Here is a 20,896-nt window from a genome sequence, read left to right as displayed (position 1 = left end):
TGCTGTAAAAGCTGTTTAGCTTTTTTTATTTCCACTTTTCCAGCCTGGCAATTTCAGCTTTCATCCTCCTTGGAGACAGAACCCTTGAGCTAATAACTTGCCCTGCTCTTACAGGTGTGGGCTGAGGTGTTCTTATCTAGCTCTATTGTGTTGCCTTCTTGTTTGCTCTTTCTCCAGCTCCTTATTCAATTAAATCAGCATAGTCACACAGGAAATTCTAATAACCCACCACTGTTATAGAGTAATTTTACCTTACTGACCAGGTCACTTACAATATTCATACCATAATTAAATATCAGAATTCATGGATCAACAAAAAGCAATTCAACATTCATCACACATGCCCCTCTAAATTTGTCATGTCAGTATGTCAACTCTCCCCAGGGCTGGAGAGAACTTCTCTGTGAGAACTGCCATTGTGCTGATACATCTCAGCTGGAGCCCTGTAATGATGTGGAAAGAGGCTCTGGAATGCAGATGTCTTTTCAATATATAGGGAGGCTGAGACTGGCAAAGGAACTAGAAGGGATATGCTATTCATTTGATATGTTGCAGTTAATTTATCAGTCGGCACATCTACAGGTGTGCCCAACTGCACAGTAAGCGCCATTATTGAGCAGTCCCAGCGGTGCACAGGTTGTTTCCAACCCTGCAAAGTTGCGATGAGCTACTGTGCAGTAGCTTGTTGCTATTCATAGATTCATAGATTCATAGACATTAGGGCTGGAAGGGACCTCGGAAGATCATCAAGTCCAGCCCCCTGCCCAAAGGGCAGGAAGTCAGCTGGGGTCATAGGATCCCAGCAAGATAAGCATCCAGTTTCATCTTAAAGGTGTTCAATGAAGGCGCTTGAACCACCTCTGGTGGCAGGCTGTTCCAGACCTTGGGGGCTTGGACAGTAAAGAAATTCTTCCTTATGTCCAGTCTGAAACGATCTTGTAGTAGTTTGTGACCATTCGACCTCGTCATCCCTTGGGGTGCTCTGGTGAACAAACGTTCCCCCAGATACTGGTGGTCACCCCTGATAAACTTGTAGGTGGCCATCAGATCACCCCTGAGCCTGCGCTTTTCCAGGCTAAAGAGCCCCAGGGCTCTCAGCCTGTCATCGTAGGGTCTGCTTCCCTGACCTCGGATCATGCGCATGGCTCTTCTCTGGACTCTCTCAAGCTTCTCCGCATCCTTTTTGAATTGTGGAGCCCAAAACTGGACGCAGTACTCCAGCTGCGGCCTCACTAAGGCCGAGTACAAGGGGAGAATGACGTCCCGGGATTTGCTTGAGAAGCATCTATGGATGCAAGCCAGCGTTTTGGTCGCTTTACTAGCCGCAGCATCGCACTGCAGGCTCATGTTCATCTTGTGGTCAATGATGACCCCCAAGTCTCTTTCTTCCATAGTGCTAGCCAACATAGCACTGTCGAGCCTATAAGGATGCTGCGGGTTTTTCTTCCCAAGGTGGAGAACCTTGCATTTATCGGCGTTGAACACCATCAGATTCTCATCCGCCCACTTGCTGAGCCTGTCCAGGTCAGCCTGGATCACCCGCCTGTCTTCTGGTGTGGATGCTTTGCCCCAAAGTTTGGTGTCATCGGCGAACTTGGCCAGTCCACTTCTGACTCCAGTGTCCACATCATTAATGAAGATGTAGAACAGTATGGGTCCAAGGACAGAGCCTTGGGGGACCCCACTGGTCACAGGACACCACGATGAGTGACTTCCATCAATTACTACCCTCTGGGTCTGACCCCGGAGCCAATTTTCCAGCCAGTGGATCGTGGAGGACCCAAGGCAACAATTGGCCAGTTTCTCCAAGAGGCGATCATGGGATACCAGATCGAAGGCTTTTTTGAAGTCAAGATATATGACATCAATCTCTTCTCCCTTGTGCAGGTGATAGGTCACCTGGTCGTAGAAGGAAATGAGATTGGTCAAGCAAGACCTACCCGCAACAAACCCGTGCTGGTTATCCCTTAAGATGTTGGCATCAGCCAGTCCATTAAGGATGGCCTCTTTAATAAACTTTTCTAAGATCTTCCCCGGGATAGAAGTCAGGTTGATGGGCCTATAGTTAGCCGGATCCACTTTCCTCCCTTTCTTGAAGATAGGCACCACATTGGCCTTCTTCCAGTCTTCGGGCACTACACCAGAGCGCCAAGAGTTTTCAAAGATCCGTGCTAGAGGCTGGGCTATGATGCTCGCCAGCTCCTTGAGTACCCTGGGGTGAAGATTGTCAGGGCCGGCTGACTTGAAGGTATCCAGCTTCTCAAGATGTTCCTTCACAAAGTCAGCATTAATGGAGGGCAGGGGATCACCCTCACCTGGACTTCCCGGCCCTGTAGCGGGCATGGGCGTCCCATGGGGCTGATGAAAGACTGACGCAAAGTACCTATTTAATAGGTTGGCTTTTTCCTGGGCGTCAGTTGTCAGTTGCCCCATCTGGTTCAGCAGGGGTCCAATGTTGCCCCTGCTTTTCCTCCACCTCCCCACATATCTGAAAAACGACTTTTTATTGTCCTTGATGCTCAAAGCTAGCTGGAGTTCAGGTGTAGCCTTGGCTTTCCTGGTCTGCTCCCTACAGGACTGGACCAGTGCAGAATAATCCTCCTTGGAGGTGACTCCCATCCTCCATCCTTTGTAGGCCTTTCTTTTTAGCCTCAGGAGCTCTGCTAGGTTATTGCACAATAGTGTAACAGTTCATGCCTGCGAACACTACGTCGCCGTAGAAACAAGCAAAGTTGCCATAGCTTGTTGCTACAGTGATGCAGCAGCTCATGTACCCAGGGGTTCCTAATTTTAAAATACACATAAAGTTTGCATCTTAATCTCTTTAAAACTCTATCTAGCCAGCATGCCCAGACGCTAAGAAACACTACCATCAAAAGACTGGACCCACTGTATTTTTTCTCTGACTTTTAGCTCAGGCATTTTCACATCAGCCCACTCTTCCTGTTTGGTTGCTCATGACAATTTTTCTAAGTATGTTTAAAAAGACTGCAGCCTTGATGTTTGGATATGTTTTCCTTTACAAATAGATGTAGTGACTAGGCTAGCTTGTATATTTACACTGCTGTGTGACTTTTAAATATGTCCATTTAAAAAAGTCAATGAGAACCCTTTGTGATTGCTGCAAAAGGAAAAATAGGATTGTTTACTGGGAGACACCGATCAATCAGCCATCTACCCAGCTGGCTGGAGTCTACAGTCTTGGTAAATGCATTTTTGCAGGTGTGGCCTGGAGTAAATTACACTGAATTATCCTGGTGCAGTTCACAATCGAAGCAGGAAATGCTAACATTACTGCTTTTTTACTACCACTGCCTATCTTGTCTGGCTGCTGGCAAGATCATCAACAGAACAAGTAACACTGCCAAAAGTTAGAAAACCTTGGTTGCCCCTAAGCCTCATTTTAACATTCTTTAAATACTCAGGCAGTTCTGCTCTGGGGTCTGAAGTCAGGAGTCCTGGATCAAAACACTGGTCCCAAAGGGTGTCATTAGCAACTGATCTAAGGCTCAAGATCCTTCAGCTTTGTGGCAGTAGCACATTTGTAAGCTTCTCTGTAGAGGCTGCAGCCACCAGAGTAGGACAAAGTCCCACATAGAATTGAGTTTGGTTATGCTACTCTCAGCTTTAAGGCAGTTCTATATTTTGGCCAATACTAGTATTGTTATAGACGTAAAGTCTTTGGTATCTCTTCTGTATTAGCAAGTCTCAGCAACATGCTGTTATGCTGGTATAAGAATGGCTAGAAGGGCTTATTCTGCTCACCAAACCAGTATGAGCTGTGCCTGCATTTGATGGATTTCCTAGTATGCCTATAACAGTAAATCTGAGCCCTATTTCTCACGGAGGGCTAAAGCATTCTGCAAGCACTAAGGGAAGAGTTGTTTCAGTTTTCTATGGAAATGGTCCTTTCTTAGGATTCCCTATCGTTATACGCATCACAGCAACATTAGGATAAGAATTTTTGGAAGGAGGATGTGTGTGTGGTTTAGATAAGAGCTGTCTGGCTTTAATGACACCCAATCCTGGTCCCTATTTCCAAAAGCTTCTATTCCAAATCCTACCATGACAGGCAGAGAAGGTGTAGTAATTGATGCCTGACAGCTACTGCAGAGGCAGAGTAATTAGGGAGAAGGAGGGCTGTATCTGTGTGTGGAGCCCACACACATCTGCTAATGGAAATGTCACACAGCAAACATTTAGCAATCAGGAACATCCAGTGGATGCTCTCTGGACTGGAGAATGCGTCTCCTCAAACGAAGTTATTCAGGCTTGGCAGCTAGTGACGGGTACAATCCAGGTTTCATATGTCTCCTACAGAACCAGGGGGAAGATATGCCCATGCTCCTCACATCAGTTCTCTGAAATGTCAAAACACTCCCCTTTGAGCATGAAAGCACTTGGTGACACAGCTGAGACATGAGTGAGCATGCTGGAGTGGTCATAGCTTAGCAAGGCGCTGAACAGTCTCCCACATCTGCAAGCCAATTTCAGACACCAGACAATGAAATCCCTGGGGATGAAACACTGTCAGTGATATGATTGTTCCATGTTTGGGTGTGTGGCATACAGGTCAAAAGTTTTCTCCCAGGCACACTCTGGAATATGGATGGGGTCAAATATTCCCTCTTCAGGCAATGCGTGATATTACTGCGCAAGAACACTGGGTTGCATCAGTGATACCACAGTTTTGTGAAACTCAGACATTTATGTTGAAGTTTTGCAACATATCAATGAGCAAAGCAGAAGAGGCCCAAATGATGGCCTCTGGATAGTGACATGCTCCATGTAGTCACAGAGGAACAGGCATTCAAGGCCTCCAGGACTCAACTTGTAGAGCTATTTTTCAAATGTGGCTGCACTTATACAGGCCAAGTGTATCTGAACAGGAAAGTCACAGCAGGTTTGCTGGGGGGGGGGCGGCGGGGGGAGGTGACTGTAAGGTGGGAAGCCTGGGCTCAATTTCTGCCATTAACATGCTGTGTGAGCATAGGTGAATTGCTTAACCCTTCTCCTTCCCATGCCTCGGTTTCCCCACCTGCACAATATGGATATTACTTGCACTGATTTATCCATTGACAGACAGGTTTTCACAGAATCATATAGTCATAGAAAATTAGGACGGAACCTCAGGAGGTGGTGTAGTCCAACCCCCTTAGTCCAGAAAACTCTGGAATTCCTTTTCAAAGTACCATGGACAATGCCAGGCAAGCTTTCATTATTCTAATATTATAAAAGCCTTAATCTGTCTGTCTGTCTGTCCATAACACTTTATTAATGGTCTGATTGGCTGATAAACAGCCAATCACAGTGCGAAGAAGTGTTTGGACAGGTGGCAACACACTGCCATGATGGTGGGGACACAGGGGACAGAGTGGGTGGGGGGGGGCCCAGCTGTGCTGGCCTCGCCCCCCTGCCCTGCTCCCTGGAGGTGACAGCAATGGAGAGGACTTAAGGGGGTACTGGGTACTTAATAGGGACTTAACGGGGTACTGACAGAGGGTGACAACTCTGTTTTGTGGTAATGGTTGGACCTCTGGAATTTCTTTTTGTTTTGCAATGGAAAAGCCCAAAGGTTTTCAAGTGTTTCCATAAAAAACAGAATTGTGGTGAAGGGTCTGTTTTGGGTGTGACAGATTTGATTTGGGAAGCAGAGTGAAAATACCTGCAATCTGGTCCTGGCCTGGGCATGAGGAAGATGAAGGTTCAGAGTCTAGCTTTAAGATAGACTTTTCATCCCAGATCACTGAATCAAGCAGACCAGGGACCTAAGCCTGGCTCTCCCCAGCTAATGCCATAGTCACTGTACTATAGAGTACAAGAGTCCCGCTTGCTCGAAACTCTTTTGACAAAGGCTTCACTGAAATTCTTTGACAAAATGTCATTGAATTGAAAATGTTCTGACCACTGTTAATTACCATGTGCTAAAATAGATTTTTAGTCATATAACAATGCCACCAAGGGCTTGTCTGCACAGGCATGCCTGTGTAAATTAATCTGAATTGACTAACAGTATGAATTTAGCATAGATTAGTTAACTTGAATTTACCTCTGTGTGGATGCTCTTATGCAGAATTAAAGTGGCCTTCATTTCATTTAGCTTAATTCACTTTGGAAGTTAAATAAGCCATGCTGCATTTAAGGCAGTGCTATTCTGAATAGGAGAATTTAGATGAAGGTTTAATACTGTTTAACTGATCCACTTTAAAACTAATTTAGACTCACTATCCTGAGTGTTCCCACTTAGACAAGCTGCATGTCTGTCTGTATCAGCTGGGATAATAGTTGCTGGGCATTGCAAGAGCAGTACTAAGCTACTGTAGCTAACCCCATGGAGATCCCATGAATCCAGGTCCCATGTCCAATACTATGCCATGAGTACAGTGACATTCTAGTGCAGCACTAACCTTCTGCAGAAGGGAAAATGGATCTAGAAACTGCTCCCACAATGATGCTCTTTGTTCCCCTGTCAAAGGAGCAGACAGAGTAGGGTCCTGAGTGCAGCATTATGCCTTCGTGGATAATGACGTATAGGCAGTAGGATTTCTCCCAAGGAGTGGACCTCAGTTGGAACTGGCCTTACTATTTCCAGTAAATGGAAGAGAGTTATGTAAGAGGAGAGGCACGTTCTGTCAGCTGCTGTACCAGCAGGAGCATCGGGCCACCAGCTGGTGCAATACCACCTACTACCCCAGTGGAAAAGCTGCGTTTTTGGGCACCAGATGAGTATCTGCCTCAGTAAGCAATGGTAAGGCAGAGTCCTCAGAATCAGTGGTGTGTGGATTGGCTGGACTGGCTGACTCAGCTCAGCACAAAGCATCCTGGTGCTTCCAGTGGTAACAGCAGCTCCTGCTGGAAGAGGAGGTTTCAGAAAGAAGCCTGGGCAATTTTAAATAGTTCCATCAAAGTTTGGACTGAACCATGGTATGAAATGTGACATCAGCCACTTGCCACAGCTGTGAAAATCCAGTACACATGGACAGGGAAGCTATCAAAGTTTCTTTCTCTCCTCCACACCTTTCCATCAACAACCCCTGGCCAGTCCTATTCCAGATACTCAGCTCTTCAGGAATAGAGCAGGGCATATTGGAGAATCCTGGGGTTTGCTTGGATGATGGGACAGAGAGGATCTCATTTGGATATAAGGATGGGTGGGGAAGGGAAGATGGGCCAATTTCAGGGTATGGCTTCCCGTTAGAAAAGTGAGCACCTGGAATTTAAGCCTCCCAATGGCCCTGTAGTTCTTGGCTCACTTCCAAACTACAGCACTCAGTTTGTGAATGTGATTTTGAACTGCAAACTGTGGAGATCATCTGGCCCTCTGCAGAGCTATGAAGATGCTTGGACCATGAGATAGGGCATTGGTGCCCGAATCCACCTTCTGAACCTTAAAAAACAGGTGGATCACAGTGGTGCAAGAAATTAAACTTGTATACAATGCAGAAAAGTGCACTGGATAGATATCAGTAGGAGTCACTAGTGCCCAAGGTTCATGCTCCCAGCCCTGTAGGTTGATAGCAGTTAAAGTCCAAGCTCCCTGGGCCAGAATTCAGGAAGACATGCCTAGTAGTGCAATAGCATTAGGATTCATCTCCCAGTCCCAGAATATGGGAGTACCGATTTGCTAATGCGACAGAACTGGGCTTTGTGCTCCCAGATTCTGAGTGAAAGAAGGGCCACATGATAAATGCAAAGGAATGACTGTTCATGTTCCAGCCTCAGAGTTCAGGAGGATCAGCATATTAGTACCAGGATTCATGCTCTCAGCCCCTGACTGCATTTGTAATGGCATTTGATAGGCGTTAAGTTGGCTTATTCTGCCAATTAGCTTCAGCCAGTAAAATCCCTCTTCCCCTGAGCCCTGGGGGTAATGATCTGCTGACAACATGTTCTTTTCCCGATCCAGCCATTAAGCTCACCAGCAGGGTTAGGAATAGTAAAAATTTGAAGCCCCTTGTGCTCTGGGCTTTCACTGCTGTTTACAGAAAAGCTTTACAAACTGCTGGCTTTACAAACTGCTGGCTCTGGGATAGCATCCTAATCCCCCTACACAACACCACTGGAGGTTTTGAGCTGAAACCGGGACAATACCTGGGACATTCCAACCTGTAGATTGTGTCAGTGCTGAATGCTTCCTTCCTCCTTGTGGGTTCTGTTCTGCCTCTCTGAGGGATTCTCCTGGGTACTTTTTCACGTCTGGCCACCTAGCACATATGGGACATGTTTTTCCTCCTGCCATGCCAGCAAATAGTGGTGTCCTTGGCCGTGTCAGAAGCAGGCCTTGGTTCACTGTGCCCAGAAGAAATGTACAGTCTTTCTGACACCATGTGCAGTTTGAGGTTGGGTCCAATAAGGCACTGAGCAATCCTGTGACATGCTGGATGCCCTCCATTCCCATCATAGTCAGCAGGAACTGATGATATTCACAGAAGCACTCAGGGTCTTTTAGGATTCAGCTTTAGTGGAGACACATCTACATGCAACAGCAGTGACAAGCATAAGACAAAAAATCTAAGGGTAATGTTTTCCTTTCTTTGCAGGGAAAGAATAGATCCAGCCTCCATAGCAAACATAAGAGCTGGCTCATCAATGTGAATCTGTGCAGCTCCACTGAAATCAATGGGATTTAAACCAGCTGAAGGATCTAGCCCCATAGCTGGGAATGTCAGTTAGATTCTGGAACAAACCAGAAGGGAAAATTAAGAAAAAATGGAGACTATGACATTAACAGCAATGATCACTCTGTATCTGCTTTAGGCCATACATTGTCTTTGGTCTACAGCTCTCAAGATGCTTTGACATGGTATGAAAGTATGCATTTTGTTCCCATTCCACAGATTTGTAAACTGAGGCACAATGAGGGACTTTAGCCTAAAACCCTCTCAGCAATTTGCTAGTTCTATAGGACCAGATAAGGTGATAGGGTTGTGAGGAGGGGAAAGCTCCCTGCTTGTCCGTGCTTCAGAGCAGTGGCAAGTTCATGGGAAGTCATGTGGCATGATTCAGATGTATTTGTAATGGCAAATGGACAAACTGAGGGAAGTCCACAGCTTTGGAGGGTGTGTGTGTGTGTGTGTGTGTGTGTGTGTGTGTGTGTGTGTGTTGGGGGGGGGGGGGAATCTCAAATGCCAGATCTAGGTAGAGGCAATTTTCACAACAGCTGGGAGCAAATGCCAAGGAACAGATGAGAAAACCCATGAGATCTTTGCAGAGATTACTGGCAATCCCTGTTAGAGAAAACCACCTCTGAGTGAGTCAGAGACTACCACCTGCCTCTCCATCACAGCTCTGGTCTTATCTGACTCTTGAGCTAGGAAAATAAGGGATGCCATTCATCCTGGAAAAACAACATTGAGCTCCTTCTGTCAGAGACTGTCAAAGTGGTTAATATCTATTGACCAAATCTGTATGGGATGGAGAAAAAGCTTTTGCGTCCTCATCTGTAGAATCGGGACAATGAAGCACAAAGGCTGAAACTGTCTTGCCCCGGGTCACAACAGCAGGTCAGTGACAGAAACCCAAACAGGACTCAGTGTCCTGCCTTCCCAAGCCACACACATGGAGACAGGGAGATCCCTTGGTTAACTGCTCATTATTCCAAGCATCTGTCTGATATAGAGATGCTCAGCCTCAAAGGTCCTGGAAGGATTCTCTCCATCTCAAGACTCCAGCCCCACCTGGCATGTGAAATGAAGGCAGAAGAGACAGAGTGCAGACCAGCCTAGTAACATTCTTAAACACATCAGGGCTCATTAGAAACCAACACAGGGAAGTATCTCTCAAAGCTAGGGTGAGATGCTTCCAATTCTGGTGCCTTCTGGGGGTTTAAGGAGGGTATATAGTAGAAAGCAGCATCCTCACCTTATCTGCAGAACAGGACAAATTGTCAGGTACATCAGGAGAACTTTTCCAGACATCTTAGATGCACAAACCAGACAATCCCAGGGAAGTGCAGTATCCACATAAAGAGAAGCAGCTGGGGCTGGTGTGGTTTCAATCAGAAAGATTCTTTCCTACCCAGTTTGTGGGGGAGGCAATGAGATTGTCTCTCCTGATCCCCACTTAGCCCAAAAGGATGGACAGTCCTGCCCAGATGTGCTGCAGCTGGTATTGTAGTTCTAGGGAAGAGAACTCTGGTAGAAATTTAAAAAAACGGGGAAGAGAAAAAAAAATGAACCCACGCAAGAGGCTCCAAGTTCAGAAACCGGAAAGCAAAGCCGTGTGCTTTTGGGGCTCCTTCCTTGCCAGCAAGTTTAGGAGTTCTTCTTCCATTCTCTGGCTGCTGCCTTAGTGGCTCTCTTTCCTGTCCCAATTCTTTATGGAAGAGGTTGCCTCTTCTATCTCCCAGCCATGCCTTTCCCTAGCAGACAGGGGCAGGGAGGGGGGGTGTGTGTGTGTGTGTGTGTGTGTGTGTGTGTGTGTGTGTGTGTGTGTGTGTGTGTGTGTGTGTGTGTGTGTGTGTGTCACAAGCCCCACCGGTTGCTATTCCAAGCAAGAATTCTAAAATCCTCTCTCTCTTTTCCCCTCTGCCTGGCTTTCTCTATTTCTTCTTTCTATGCTTTCCTCCCCAGCCCTCACAAACTCTTCTTCTGTCTCTTTTGATTTTAACCCTGCCTTTCTGATCTTTTTGGAAAGGGGGGGAAAAGTTGGGCATTTCTTAACCTACTCTTTGGCAGAAAAGGAGCAGAGAGTGTAAGAGAGAGGCAGGGAGCCAGGCAGTGAAGGAGAAAGAAATGATCGCAGATTGCATGCAGGGTCCTAACTCCCTCCCTTTTAAGAGGAACAGTTCTGGGAGGTCCCCGGCATTCCTGGCCAAGCAGGGGTTAACACCAGCCTCTCTTTTTTTTCTATTAAAGGGAAAAAGCACAAAAGTTCGTCTGCTTTGCTGACAAAAGACGAATCCAGATATCAAAGGGCAACCCATATTTGTGTGACCGAGATCCCAAATGCATGCGTTGGGAGGGAATTCATTAACTGGTGTAACAATCTTGCTCCTCATTTATGTAATGAGGCATGACAAGGTCACCACTCATTAATCCAATTTTAACTTAAAAATGTGCCATATTTTTCAAAAGCAGGGAAGTGAGTTTATTGTGAACACAGACAAGGAGTGAGTTTTGTACAATGCTGAGTGTTGTGCAGCTTAGCCCGAGGGAAGCGTGCTTGTGGCTTGCTTGTTGCAACTGATGCCTGGTGATATAAATCATAATCAGTTACTTCTGGCTCTTGGGGGAACCCCAGAGAGTGCATGTGGAGCGAGCCACTAGAGGAAAAGCCTTATGTGTGGGTTATGGCTGCTTCTAAGGTCTACCCAACAGAACATAACTGGGCCTCTGCCCGGAGCAGCTCCAGGCATGGGGCTGCTGTTGAATGTAACGAGTTCCCTGCAGAACTGGGAGTCTTCACTTCCTAGGAGCATTAAGACACTGACTGTTTTTTTTGTGCCACCCATAGCCAGTGGGTAACATATCTAATTAACTCATGGAGTATCACTGATGTCTTCCTCTTAGGGATTTGTCACTTAAAGCAATAATTCTGTTGCGTGCAGGTTGCAAGCACCAAGAGATCTGTATTCTAGTCTCTACCTTGTCTCTGATTCATTGTGTGGCCTTGGCCAGGTCTTTCATTGCAAGGTTTCATTGGCCTCATCTTAGCAATGGTTATAAAACCAACTCCTTAAAGAGTCTTGGTCTCTTTGGTTAGGATACCACGGGCAGTATTAATGTTATAATACAGCTTGTAATTGAATATCAGCCGCTTCTTCAAATGCAACATCCTGGCTGTCTCTGATTAGTTCTGTTGATCCAAAAGCTCAAAAGAACATAATGCAGCTTACTAATGAGAGAAACATTATTCATGTGGCTGTGGATGAGGAGATGCAGCTTCAGCTCTAGGCTCTGCCAAGTCTTTCCTATGTAACAAGTCACTTGATTTCTCTGTGTCTCTGCTCCTTCACTTGCTACGTTACTCCTTTATTCAGAGAACAAGTATGAGGAATGTCCCAGTGCCTACCACAATGGGGCTCAATTCACTTGGGGGCAAAAGGTTACTACTGTCACATCAGCAATAAATAACCCCACCACAACTGGGCCATTTTTCACAGCTGCTCACTGACAGGATGCCCAATGCTGATTTGTGCACTGATTGCTCTATGCCCAGAAGCATGAGATTTGGCTACTCATCATAAACCACCAAAGCCCAGCTTCAGTCACTGGTGTCCTAACATGGAGTTCCCTTGTATTGGGCAGCTACAAATTATGTTGCTGTTAGCATGTGCATGGAAACTGGCACTGGATTGATGAGGTGCGTAGACAGCAAGAGTCAGAAAAAGCAGAGAATGAAAATTAAGGCAACAGGGAAGAAAAATGGGTAGAGCTGTCAAAGGAAACTCTCTGGAACCTCAAATTTGGGGATTCAAACAAGGCTGGGCTTGGAAAAACCATGCTATAAACAACCACCTGCCAAAGGGGCCCAAAGCATGGGTGGCATTCCTAGCCTCTCCTGCTGTCCTCCAGTAGTGTGCTCTAGGTTTTGGATAGGTCTGTCTATACCATGTCCCTAGAAATTTGGGGGTGGGCCATTTTCACTCACTTGTGCCAGACCTGGAAATGTGAAGATGAAGTCACTCTGAGGGCACCCTCAAAGTGGCTAGAGAAAGGGAGAGTGATCCTGACGGTGCTTCCAGATCATCTTCATTGCTGGACTTCTGGGTTTGGTTTGGGTGAGCTGCTTTATGGATAGGCTCCTTGATATGGCCTCTCTATGCCACTCCATGCTATCTGGCTTGTTCTTTTAGTGTGGCCTTCTGCTCTAATTGGTACTGAGTGTCCTGCTTGAATCATGTGGGCTCTGTACTAGAATAAGTCCAGCAACAAGGCAGACCTCTGAGGCAGAGGTTTGCTCTCAGTGGGGACATCTGCATATGCATTTCAGTGTGACTAAATTTAAAGTGCATTAAGATAATGCACATTAAGTGATTTTTGGCAGGTGTCTACAAGTGCAGGGACTTACCAGTAAAGTGAGTGCACTTGGCACTGAAGTTAGTGCCAAGTCCCTGCAGTGTTGCCGTGTGCCCCTAGTGGCTGGGCAGACCGAGCACTAAAGTTAGTGCCAGGTCGTGTCTACACGTGTGTTAATACATTTTAACTAATCATGCCTAAATTTGAAACCTGCATTTGCAGGTTTCAAATTTAGGCATGATTAGCCTAATTTCACTGTTTTTAATGCACATTAAGGGAGCACATTTGTAGACATGTGCCGTAGTGCAGATTAAATTAGGGTAATGTGCATCAACATGTCTCGTGTAGATGCGCCAGTGTTGAGTAAACACCAGAGCTGGGAGAGAATTTTTGGCCAAGTATTTTATTTAATAAGCATGCAGTTTGGGTTCAACTAAAATAGTTTGCAAATTCACATTAAAGTTTTTTGCCCCCCCCAACCCTATAAAGATGGAAATGTCCTGTTTTGACATTTTCTCAATCAAACGTATTGATTTTTCATTTTGTAATGAAGTTTGCTTTGGAAATTCACCTAAATATAATTAGAAGCATGGCACATTGCAATGAAGTGCTTCATCTGACCTGAGGTGAATTTTTTTCCCTGTTTTTTCTTAAACAACAACAACAACAACAACAACTAAGGAAAATCAATTATTTGCACAGTTCTAGTAAATGCTGACCCTGTCTGTTCCTGCTGCAACAAAAGTCTCGGGTTTAATTTTGTAGTCCTTAGCTGGGTATACATTCCCACTGAAGCTTTGTCTGAGTAGGGACTGCAGGACCTGCCCTGCTCCCACCCCACCCCACCCCACCCCACCCCACCCCACCCCACCCTGTACTCCCTCCCTCAGGACAACTCCTGACTTAGCTGAAAGAGTCCCCAAGGTCATGAAGGGATGGTGATGATTTTATCTATTGAAAAAAAAGTAAAGATCCCACGTAAACTTGGAGGAGTCAGTGACCTTAAACTTGGAGGACTAAGTGATTCTCTGTTCCATTTCCCACTCTTTGCAGAAGATTCATTATAGCCTGTAAAGTGCTTTGAGATGCCCTGGATGGAAGGAACTGCAGAAGAACAAAGATGTATGGGTGAAATTCCCTAACCAGCCTATTACTTTTCCTCTCCTCCAGACCAAAACATACATCTCTCTTTACTGCTCTGTTTGCCTCTGACAATAGCAGGTGCTGTGGCTGTGATGGGCACCATGTCCTCTCAGGGTAGAACAGGGCTGTTCAGACCAGACTTACATGTGCTGATCTGCATGCACAGACACTTTTAAGTTCCACATGCTGGCTATTAAAATTTGGTCAGGGTGAATGACGTTCTCTTTTGCATTTTTAATTGCCAGCTAGAACAAAAGGTGAAGGCAGAGGTTAAAACTCTGCACTTCTCCCTGACAGTTACTTATTCTAAGATGTGGTGGACAGCTTGCTGCTCTTTCACTCAGAAACTGGCTTTCTTCTCCTCAGCAATGTGCAACTGATTGGCCTCTTGCCTGCAAAGGGGTAAGCATTTGACTTCCAAACTGGGAGTCTGATCTGCAGCTGCTCTTAAACTAGAAGTAGCTGATTAAAACTGGAGTAAGCAGGATGAACATCAGGCCTCAGGCCTCTCTGTGAGGGATAAGGCACTTGCATAGGCAAACTGGGTAGCATGAGGCTCCACCACCGGGAACAGAGGGAGCTGCAAGTCAGAATGCAGATGCAGGTAGTAGAACTGCACAGACACTGCCAGGCCTACAGCAGCAGAAGGCGGGATAGATTTGCACCTTATAGGCTAACCAAAGTAGAGATATATATCACCCAAGAGTGAAAGCTCACTTCATCAGATGCTGTGAAAGGACCTGCATAAAGCAGAGTATAAAAAGGAGAGAAATTAGAACACAAAAACAAGGGAGCGGCAGGTGCTCTGGGAGAGGAAAAGAAAACAAGCAGTAAACCCATAGAAAGAAAGGAGTCACACAAACTAATCCAGGTAATGGGATAAGACTTCTTTGCTCCTGTCTTTTGTCCCCCCTGCCTTTCCTTGTCTTTTGCATTCTATTTTGTCTCTTCTTCTTATACTCTGCTTCCTGTATGTTCCTTTCACAGAGTCTGATGAAGTGAACTTCAGCTCATGAAAGTTTGTGCTATATCTACTTTAGCTAATCTCTGTGTCAGGTGCAACTCTATCCTGCCTAGTACTTGACTTCAGACTAACTTGGCTAGCTGCATCTCGATGCAATAGCAGGCCCAGATTGGGCTGCATTTACAGAATGAAATTTCGACTCAAGGAAAGGAACCACTGAGGATGTTTGCAGGGCAGGGCAGAAGGGTACTGACAGAATGAGGTCATGCCCCAGACACGCACAGGTTGAGATGGTCTGAAAGGTCTGGACTGAGGTGAAGATACAGTGCTGCTTAGAGAAAGTTGCACAGGACCTGACAATGCTCCAGGTAGGATTGCCAACTCTAACTGAAGCAATTCCGGGAGATTTTTTTCCCCAACATGATGTAATGTAATTAATTATACTGTTCAACCTGTTCACAATATCAAGCTCCTTGATTGCTTTCAATAGTCACCAGGTGATCAATGCCAATTCCAGTAGACTCCCAGCCAATCCAGGAGGGTTGGCAACCCTAGCCCCACGTTATCAGTCTCTCAGCCTGGTTCAGGCTTCAGTCCTTCTCTCTTGTCCTGTCACACACTGTCTGCTTGCTCAGCTGCCAAAATCAAGCCTAATAGCTTCTGGTACTTTGATTTGACAGGCAATGTCCATGCCTTAACTGGCACGTTATCTTGGAATGAAGCATGTTGCAATGGGGAAGGGTCCATGTGGATGAATGGACTAGATGAACAGCTGCTTTTGCTTTAGCTATCATGGTCGCTGCCTTTTCAGTCCCCATTTTGTTCCTCACTTGCATTAGGATGCACTGGGCCTAGATCAATTGAACGGAAGGGATAAAACTAGTGTAGAATCAGATGATAATCCAGTATCTTTCTGTAGAGCCATTTGGGAAACCCTATGGTCAAAGGGCTCAACCATACCTAAGCACAAAGTCTGTTTCTAAGGTGGACCATGTCCTCTGCAATGGACTAATTTGTTCATTCTATCACAGCATTTGTTCAACATAACAGGGATTTTGTATCTCTCAAGCTCACTGAAAAGAACTTGGACAGCAGCAGATGCCGTATCTTGGCTTATACATCATCAGTAACACCTCCAGCTGAGCTCTATTTCCACAGTCATTATGGATGGTGATAATGTATGAAGCAGAGAGGACACAGCTTGATTTTCAGGTGCCAGGTTGAGTGCACTGTGCTGACAGGTAGAACATTTTTGTTTTGACTTGTAAACTGAACAAATGTGACACACAAAGTCACTGAAAGAGAATGAAGAGGGATGTAAGAGCAAGGCGTCATTGTTCATAGCACTGTGTTTCTGGATCCTCCTTTGCTCAGACCACCCTTCCAAGAGTTAAATTTCATAAAAGGGAAACAGGAAAGGAAAGAAGCCAGGATGTTAGGTCAGAGGGGAACAAAGTTAAATGAGAGGCATTTGGAAGAACAAATCAAGGCAGTTTGAAGCTCTCAAGATCCATAGGTGTTGTCCACAGGAATTCAAAGATACACACACACACATACATGAATGCACAAACATACACTGGAGATGATAACATAAAATATTTTGTATGTAATATAGAAAACCCATCACATGCACACACCTATTCAACAGGCTTTTCCATCTAAAGGGAAAGTTAGCTATATGTTTAGGACAGGAGGGCTCACCAGAAAAATTGTGGCTGACAAGTTTAAGTGAAAGGTCTCTGCATGGTATGGCATTTACCCTTTAAATACAACATCTTCCCCACTCTGCTCTTTTATCACAGCTTTTCTATTTGGTTTTTCTCTCTCTGCTCCACTTCTCATTCTATTTACTCTCATTGTGCAAGTAATAACAGTTCATACTTTCCCTCTACTGCCCTGCCAGTGAGGTTCAAACTTGGTTTGGAGGGAAGGAAGTCCACATTCCACAGCCTGTCTCATCTTTTTGCTGAGGCCATTCACAACATCACTGCCACCTGTTGCCTTTTGTGGTGATTTTGTGATGTGGACATCTGTTTGCTAGATTACTCTTAACATGTTTGCTTATGGATACTTCTTGATCGTATTAGACACCCAACAGCCACTGGATGGTAAAACATTTAATGAGAGTAGTAGAACATTTATGTGATGTCTTTCTCGCCCAAAGAATTTCAAAGCAGCTATGGATATAGAAACCACAGCAACAAGAGCAACTACTTCACCTGTCGCGGAAATGCAGCTCCCTCTCCAGTACAATGCTTCTGCTTTTTATCAGTGTACACTCTGCTCCAAAACCCTTTGGGGAAAAGGAAGAGGAGAATTATATATACAGACTTTCTTAATTAACAACCCCTGCCCTTTGGCTAGGATTTGGAGTTAACATTGCTATTCTTATGGCTACAAAAGTCAGGACCCAGAGCTGAATAAGATCCCTAAATTGTATTGCATTGGTACAATTATTTGATACCACTTCAGACAGGACTGTGTTGCTTATTGAATCACTAGCAACAGCCCTGGAAGTCTCCTATTGAAGTGCTAACCCAGCTTGACCTCATTTAACTCATAAAATCTAACAGGATTATAGTACAAAGGGTGTATCTCTGGGCACTCCATCGCTGCTGGCTTGGGCAGGATTCAAAACAGCAAGCTAGTGAGGCACAACTTCCTCTCTCATAACTAACTCCCCCCCCCCCCCCCAGCATTTCTGTCCAGAGATGTGGGGATTCAGTGACTTCTTATACACTGGCTCTAATATTTATTCAGTAGCAAATAACTTTATCACTCATCTATGTCTGATTTGAGCTGTTAATTTTTCACAGTGCAGCTACCCTCTCTGGTGCTATAGTGGGGGAACCAAGTCCTTCTTTTCTGTTTTAGAGTCAGACTTTGGCAATAAATTCTACCATCACATTTATAAGCTTTCACTTTAGAAACCAAAGGGTTAAGTCAGCATGTTCTCTATAACAAGAACCAATTAGCAGAAGCAGATTACTTCACCATAGCTGTAGTGGGAAATAATCCAGCTAGGGTGTGTGATGAGGAACAATGCTGGCAGGCATTTAGCTCTACCAGGAAAAAGCTGAGTCACGACTTGTCTCATCACCCCCATCTATTGAATGGGGAAATATAACCAGGGATCCTGGTTTTCTCCAATTTAAAAAAATCCCCAATTTTTGGTTAAAAAAAAGTAACCCCAAATCCACATTTTTCCTTGATTAAAATGAAACACCACTATATATACGTCTATATATTGGTGGTGTTTCATTTGAATCACAGAAAAAAGTGGACTTGGAGTTACTTTTTTTAATGGGAAATTGGAGATTTTTTTAAATCAGAGAAAACCTCGATCCCTGAATATAACCTACCTACCTGCCCTGTAGGGGTGTTGTCAGATAATGTAAATTAGTACAATATATTACTCTTGTAATATAGAACCTCCTGGCTCTCTTGGGCATTAGAAACCCATTATTTGGTTATGGGACTCTAGAAAAGCTATCCAGAAGGAGGGTTTGACATTTAACTGAATAGGGATCTGAATTTTTGCAGCTTGGGCCTATTCCATCAGCTCCCATATGCATAGTCACCAAAGGAACAGAGGCCATTACACATTATACATTTTAGGCTCTATATAATTTAGAAATAAAACACCAAAGTTGTCCCCTGCTGTGTTGTGAAGAATTGACTCTGATTTTCATTCAGCTTTTTTGGTCCAAATTTTACCCACAGCTGGGTAAAATGGGACCTGTTTTTTCTTAGTTTATGTCTTTGAGAATGTAATGTGTCTTTTGTCATGGCCCAATAATAGTCGGCCGGATCTGAGAGAAGGTTCTAGAGATTTCTGGGTTAGATCGTGGATAAGGTTTATTTAAACAACCGTGTTTAACAACAAAGGGATGGTTACAAATAACAATAAAACACAAAATGTGACTATAACATACAATAACACCACAAACATAAACATATATCATCGGCACTTATGGGTCAGAGCCAGTTGCCAAGCATGCGCACTTTCTGTCTAATTAGGCTTTGTTAGCCTCTCACAAGTCAGGTGTTCCCGAGTTTGTGAGTTGACTCTGGCCGGTGAGGCATGGTCCAGTGCAATCTTCATTGTGACCTCAGTCTCTGACTGTTCGAGTTGAAAGTGATGGTCCCAGTGTCGATCTCGAACATCTCTACCGCTGTTTGGGCGCGCTGAGACTTTATACTGTTGGCTGAGCCACTCACAATCTTAGGTTTTGAATCATGCCCTCATTTGGAAGATGCCATCCCTTATGGATACAAGCCTCAGAAAGTGCACATCATCGCTTAGGAGAAAATTCATTGTCATTTACCTGCAAGACTGAGCTATGAAAATTCCCATGGAAATTCCCCAAACCCGACTGGGAATTCCCCCACAGTCTGTTCAGCTCCATTTGATTTTCATTTTCTTTTTCTACGAATCTCCAGTGACTGCTGCATTTGCTTTTGTCCTGAGAAGAATTTTCTTAGAAGAAAGAAGAGAACCCAGCAGAAGGTGGGGATCTTCATTTTGCAATAGATCATTGTTATTTATACTGGGGAGGCACCTAGAAGCCCCAGTCATGAACCAGAGCTCCCCTGTGCAATCAAAACAGAAAAGCAGTGCTTTCCCTGAGACTTTACCTTTAGGGCAGGCCTCTCACTTGTTGGTCCCCCATTGTCTGGGATGTTGCTCAGTATAGGCAAGAATAGTGCCACGCTGGAAGCTTTGAACCTGAATTCCACCTGCCAGAGTTAGAGACCTTCAGAGCTGGCTCTGAATCACCGCTGTTTTGGAATTGGCTCTGGCAAAACCAAAAACACCCCCACTTGGCTCACCCCAAATACAGAGACACTTCTCCTTCTGTCCTATGCAGACCAGCTCCTATTGTGTTCAGCTAAACACTTTAAGGTAAGAAGTGAAGGGCAGCAGACTGAGATGGCATTGATTGTGTAAGACATGCATCAGACAATAGCAACCCAAACTCAGGGCTTGGAAGGGGTGGGCGGGGTGGGAGAGGTGCAAGAGCACAACTCCTCCTTTTTCTGCTCCTTGCAGAAGAGCTTACTTTCTACTTGGGGAGAATGTAAGCTTACCTTCTATTTCACTAGGCACGCTGGGATTTGCAGAATCTCTCTCTTACAGGATCTTGAAAGAGTCCAAGGTTTCTGGACTTCACAGATTCACAGAAGTTTAGGCTTAGAAGGGACCTCATGAGATCATCGGGTCCAGCCCCACAGCTCTGGACAGGAAAGACTGCTGGAGTCAAATAACCCCAGAAAGGTGTGCATCCAGTCTCCTTTTGAAGATCTCCAGGGATAGGTGCCTGCACCATCCCCACTGGGAGTGTATTCCAGAGTTTGGTCAAATGAACCACGAAGAAGTTTTTCTTTATATCCACCCTGATACCTTCTTATAGGAGTTTATGACTGCTGCTCCTGGTTTTCCCCTGGCATGCTTTGGTGAATAGTTGTTCACCTAGTAGGGCTGTGCAAGGCTTCCGACTGTGCTTCGGATCCGGAGAAGATTCGGACACTTTGGATGCCAAAGTAGCATGTCCGGATTGAAGTGCTGGCTTCTTTAGGCTTTCCGAAGTGGTTTGGAGCTTCTGAACTGCTTCAGAAAAGCTTTGGAGCTGCTTCAGAGATCTAGCCATAGGGTATAATGGGGAATCAATGAAATATCTATAACTTTGTTGTTTTTTGTCCAATTTAGATGACACTTGCAGGGATGGTAGCCCCTTCTGAGAGCATGAAGCTTGCCAAGTTTCAAGAAGATTGGTGCAGGGGCTCGGGGGGAACTGCACCCCAAATTCTTGAAAGTAAAACTCATGTC

The 20,896-nt window shown here is 45.1% G+C and overlaps 1 protein-coding gene across 3 annotated transcripts in view; it reads right to left on the bottom strand.

The window, feature by feature from the left end:
* LOC102572201 (gamma-aminobutyric acid receptor subunit gamma-4) overlaps positions 1-10,725 on the bottom strand; it is a 166,525-nt gene extending 155,800 nt beyond the window's left edge. For 2 of the 3 annotated variants that reach the window (XM_006273801.4, XM_019487958.2), the window contains exon 1: positions 9,862-10,723. In XM_006273801.4, the coding sequence (XP_006273863.1) occupies positions 9,862-9,917 (56 nt within the window). In that variant the 5' untranslated portion in view covers positions 9,918-10,723. Of the gene's footprint in view, positions 1-9,861 lie in introns of all 3 variants that reach the window. The other variant, XM_019487959.2, reaches the window with a different exon arrangement.
* Positions 10,726-20,896: the final 10,171 nt, after the last annotated feature.

Source organism: Alligator mississippiensis, chromosome 8, assembly GCF_030867095.1.
Source record: "Alligator mississippiensis isolate rAllMis1 chromosome 8, rAllMis1, whole genome shotgun sequence".
NCBI lineage: Eukaryota > Metazoa > Chordata > Crocodylia > Alligatoridae > Alligator > Alligator mississippiensis.
The sequence above is the reverse complement of the archived record's forward strand: the minus strand, read 5'-3'. Positions and strand labels throughout refer to the sequence as shown.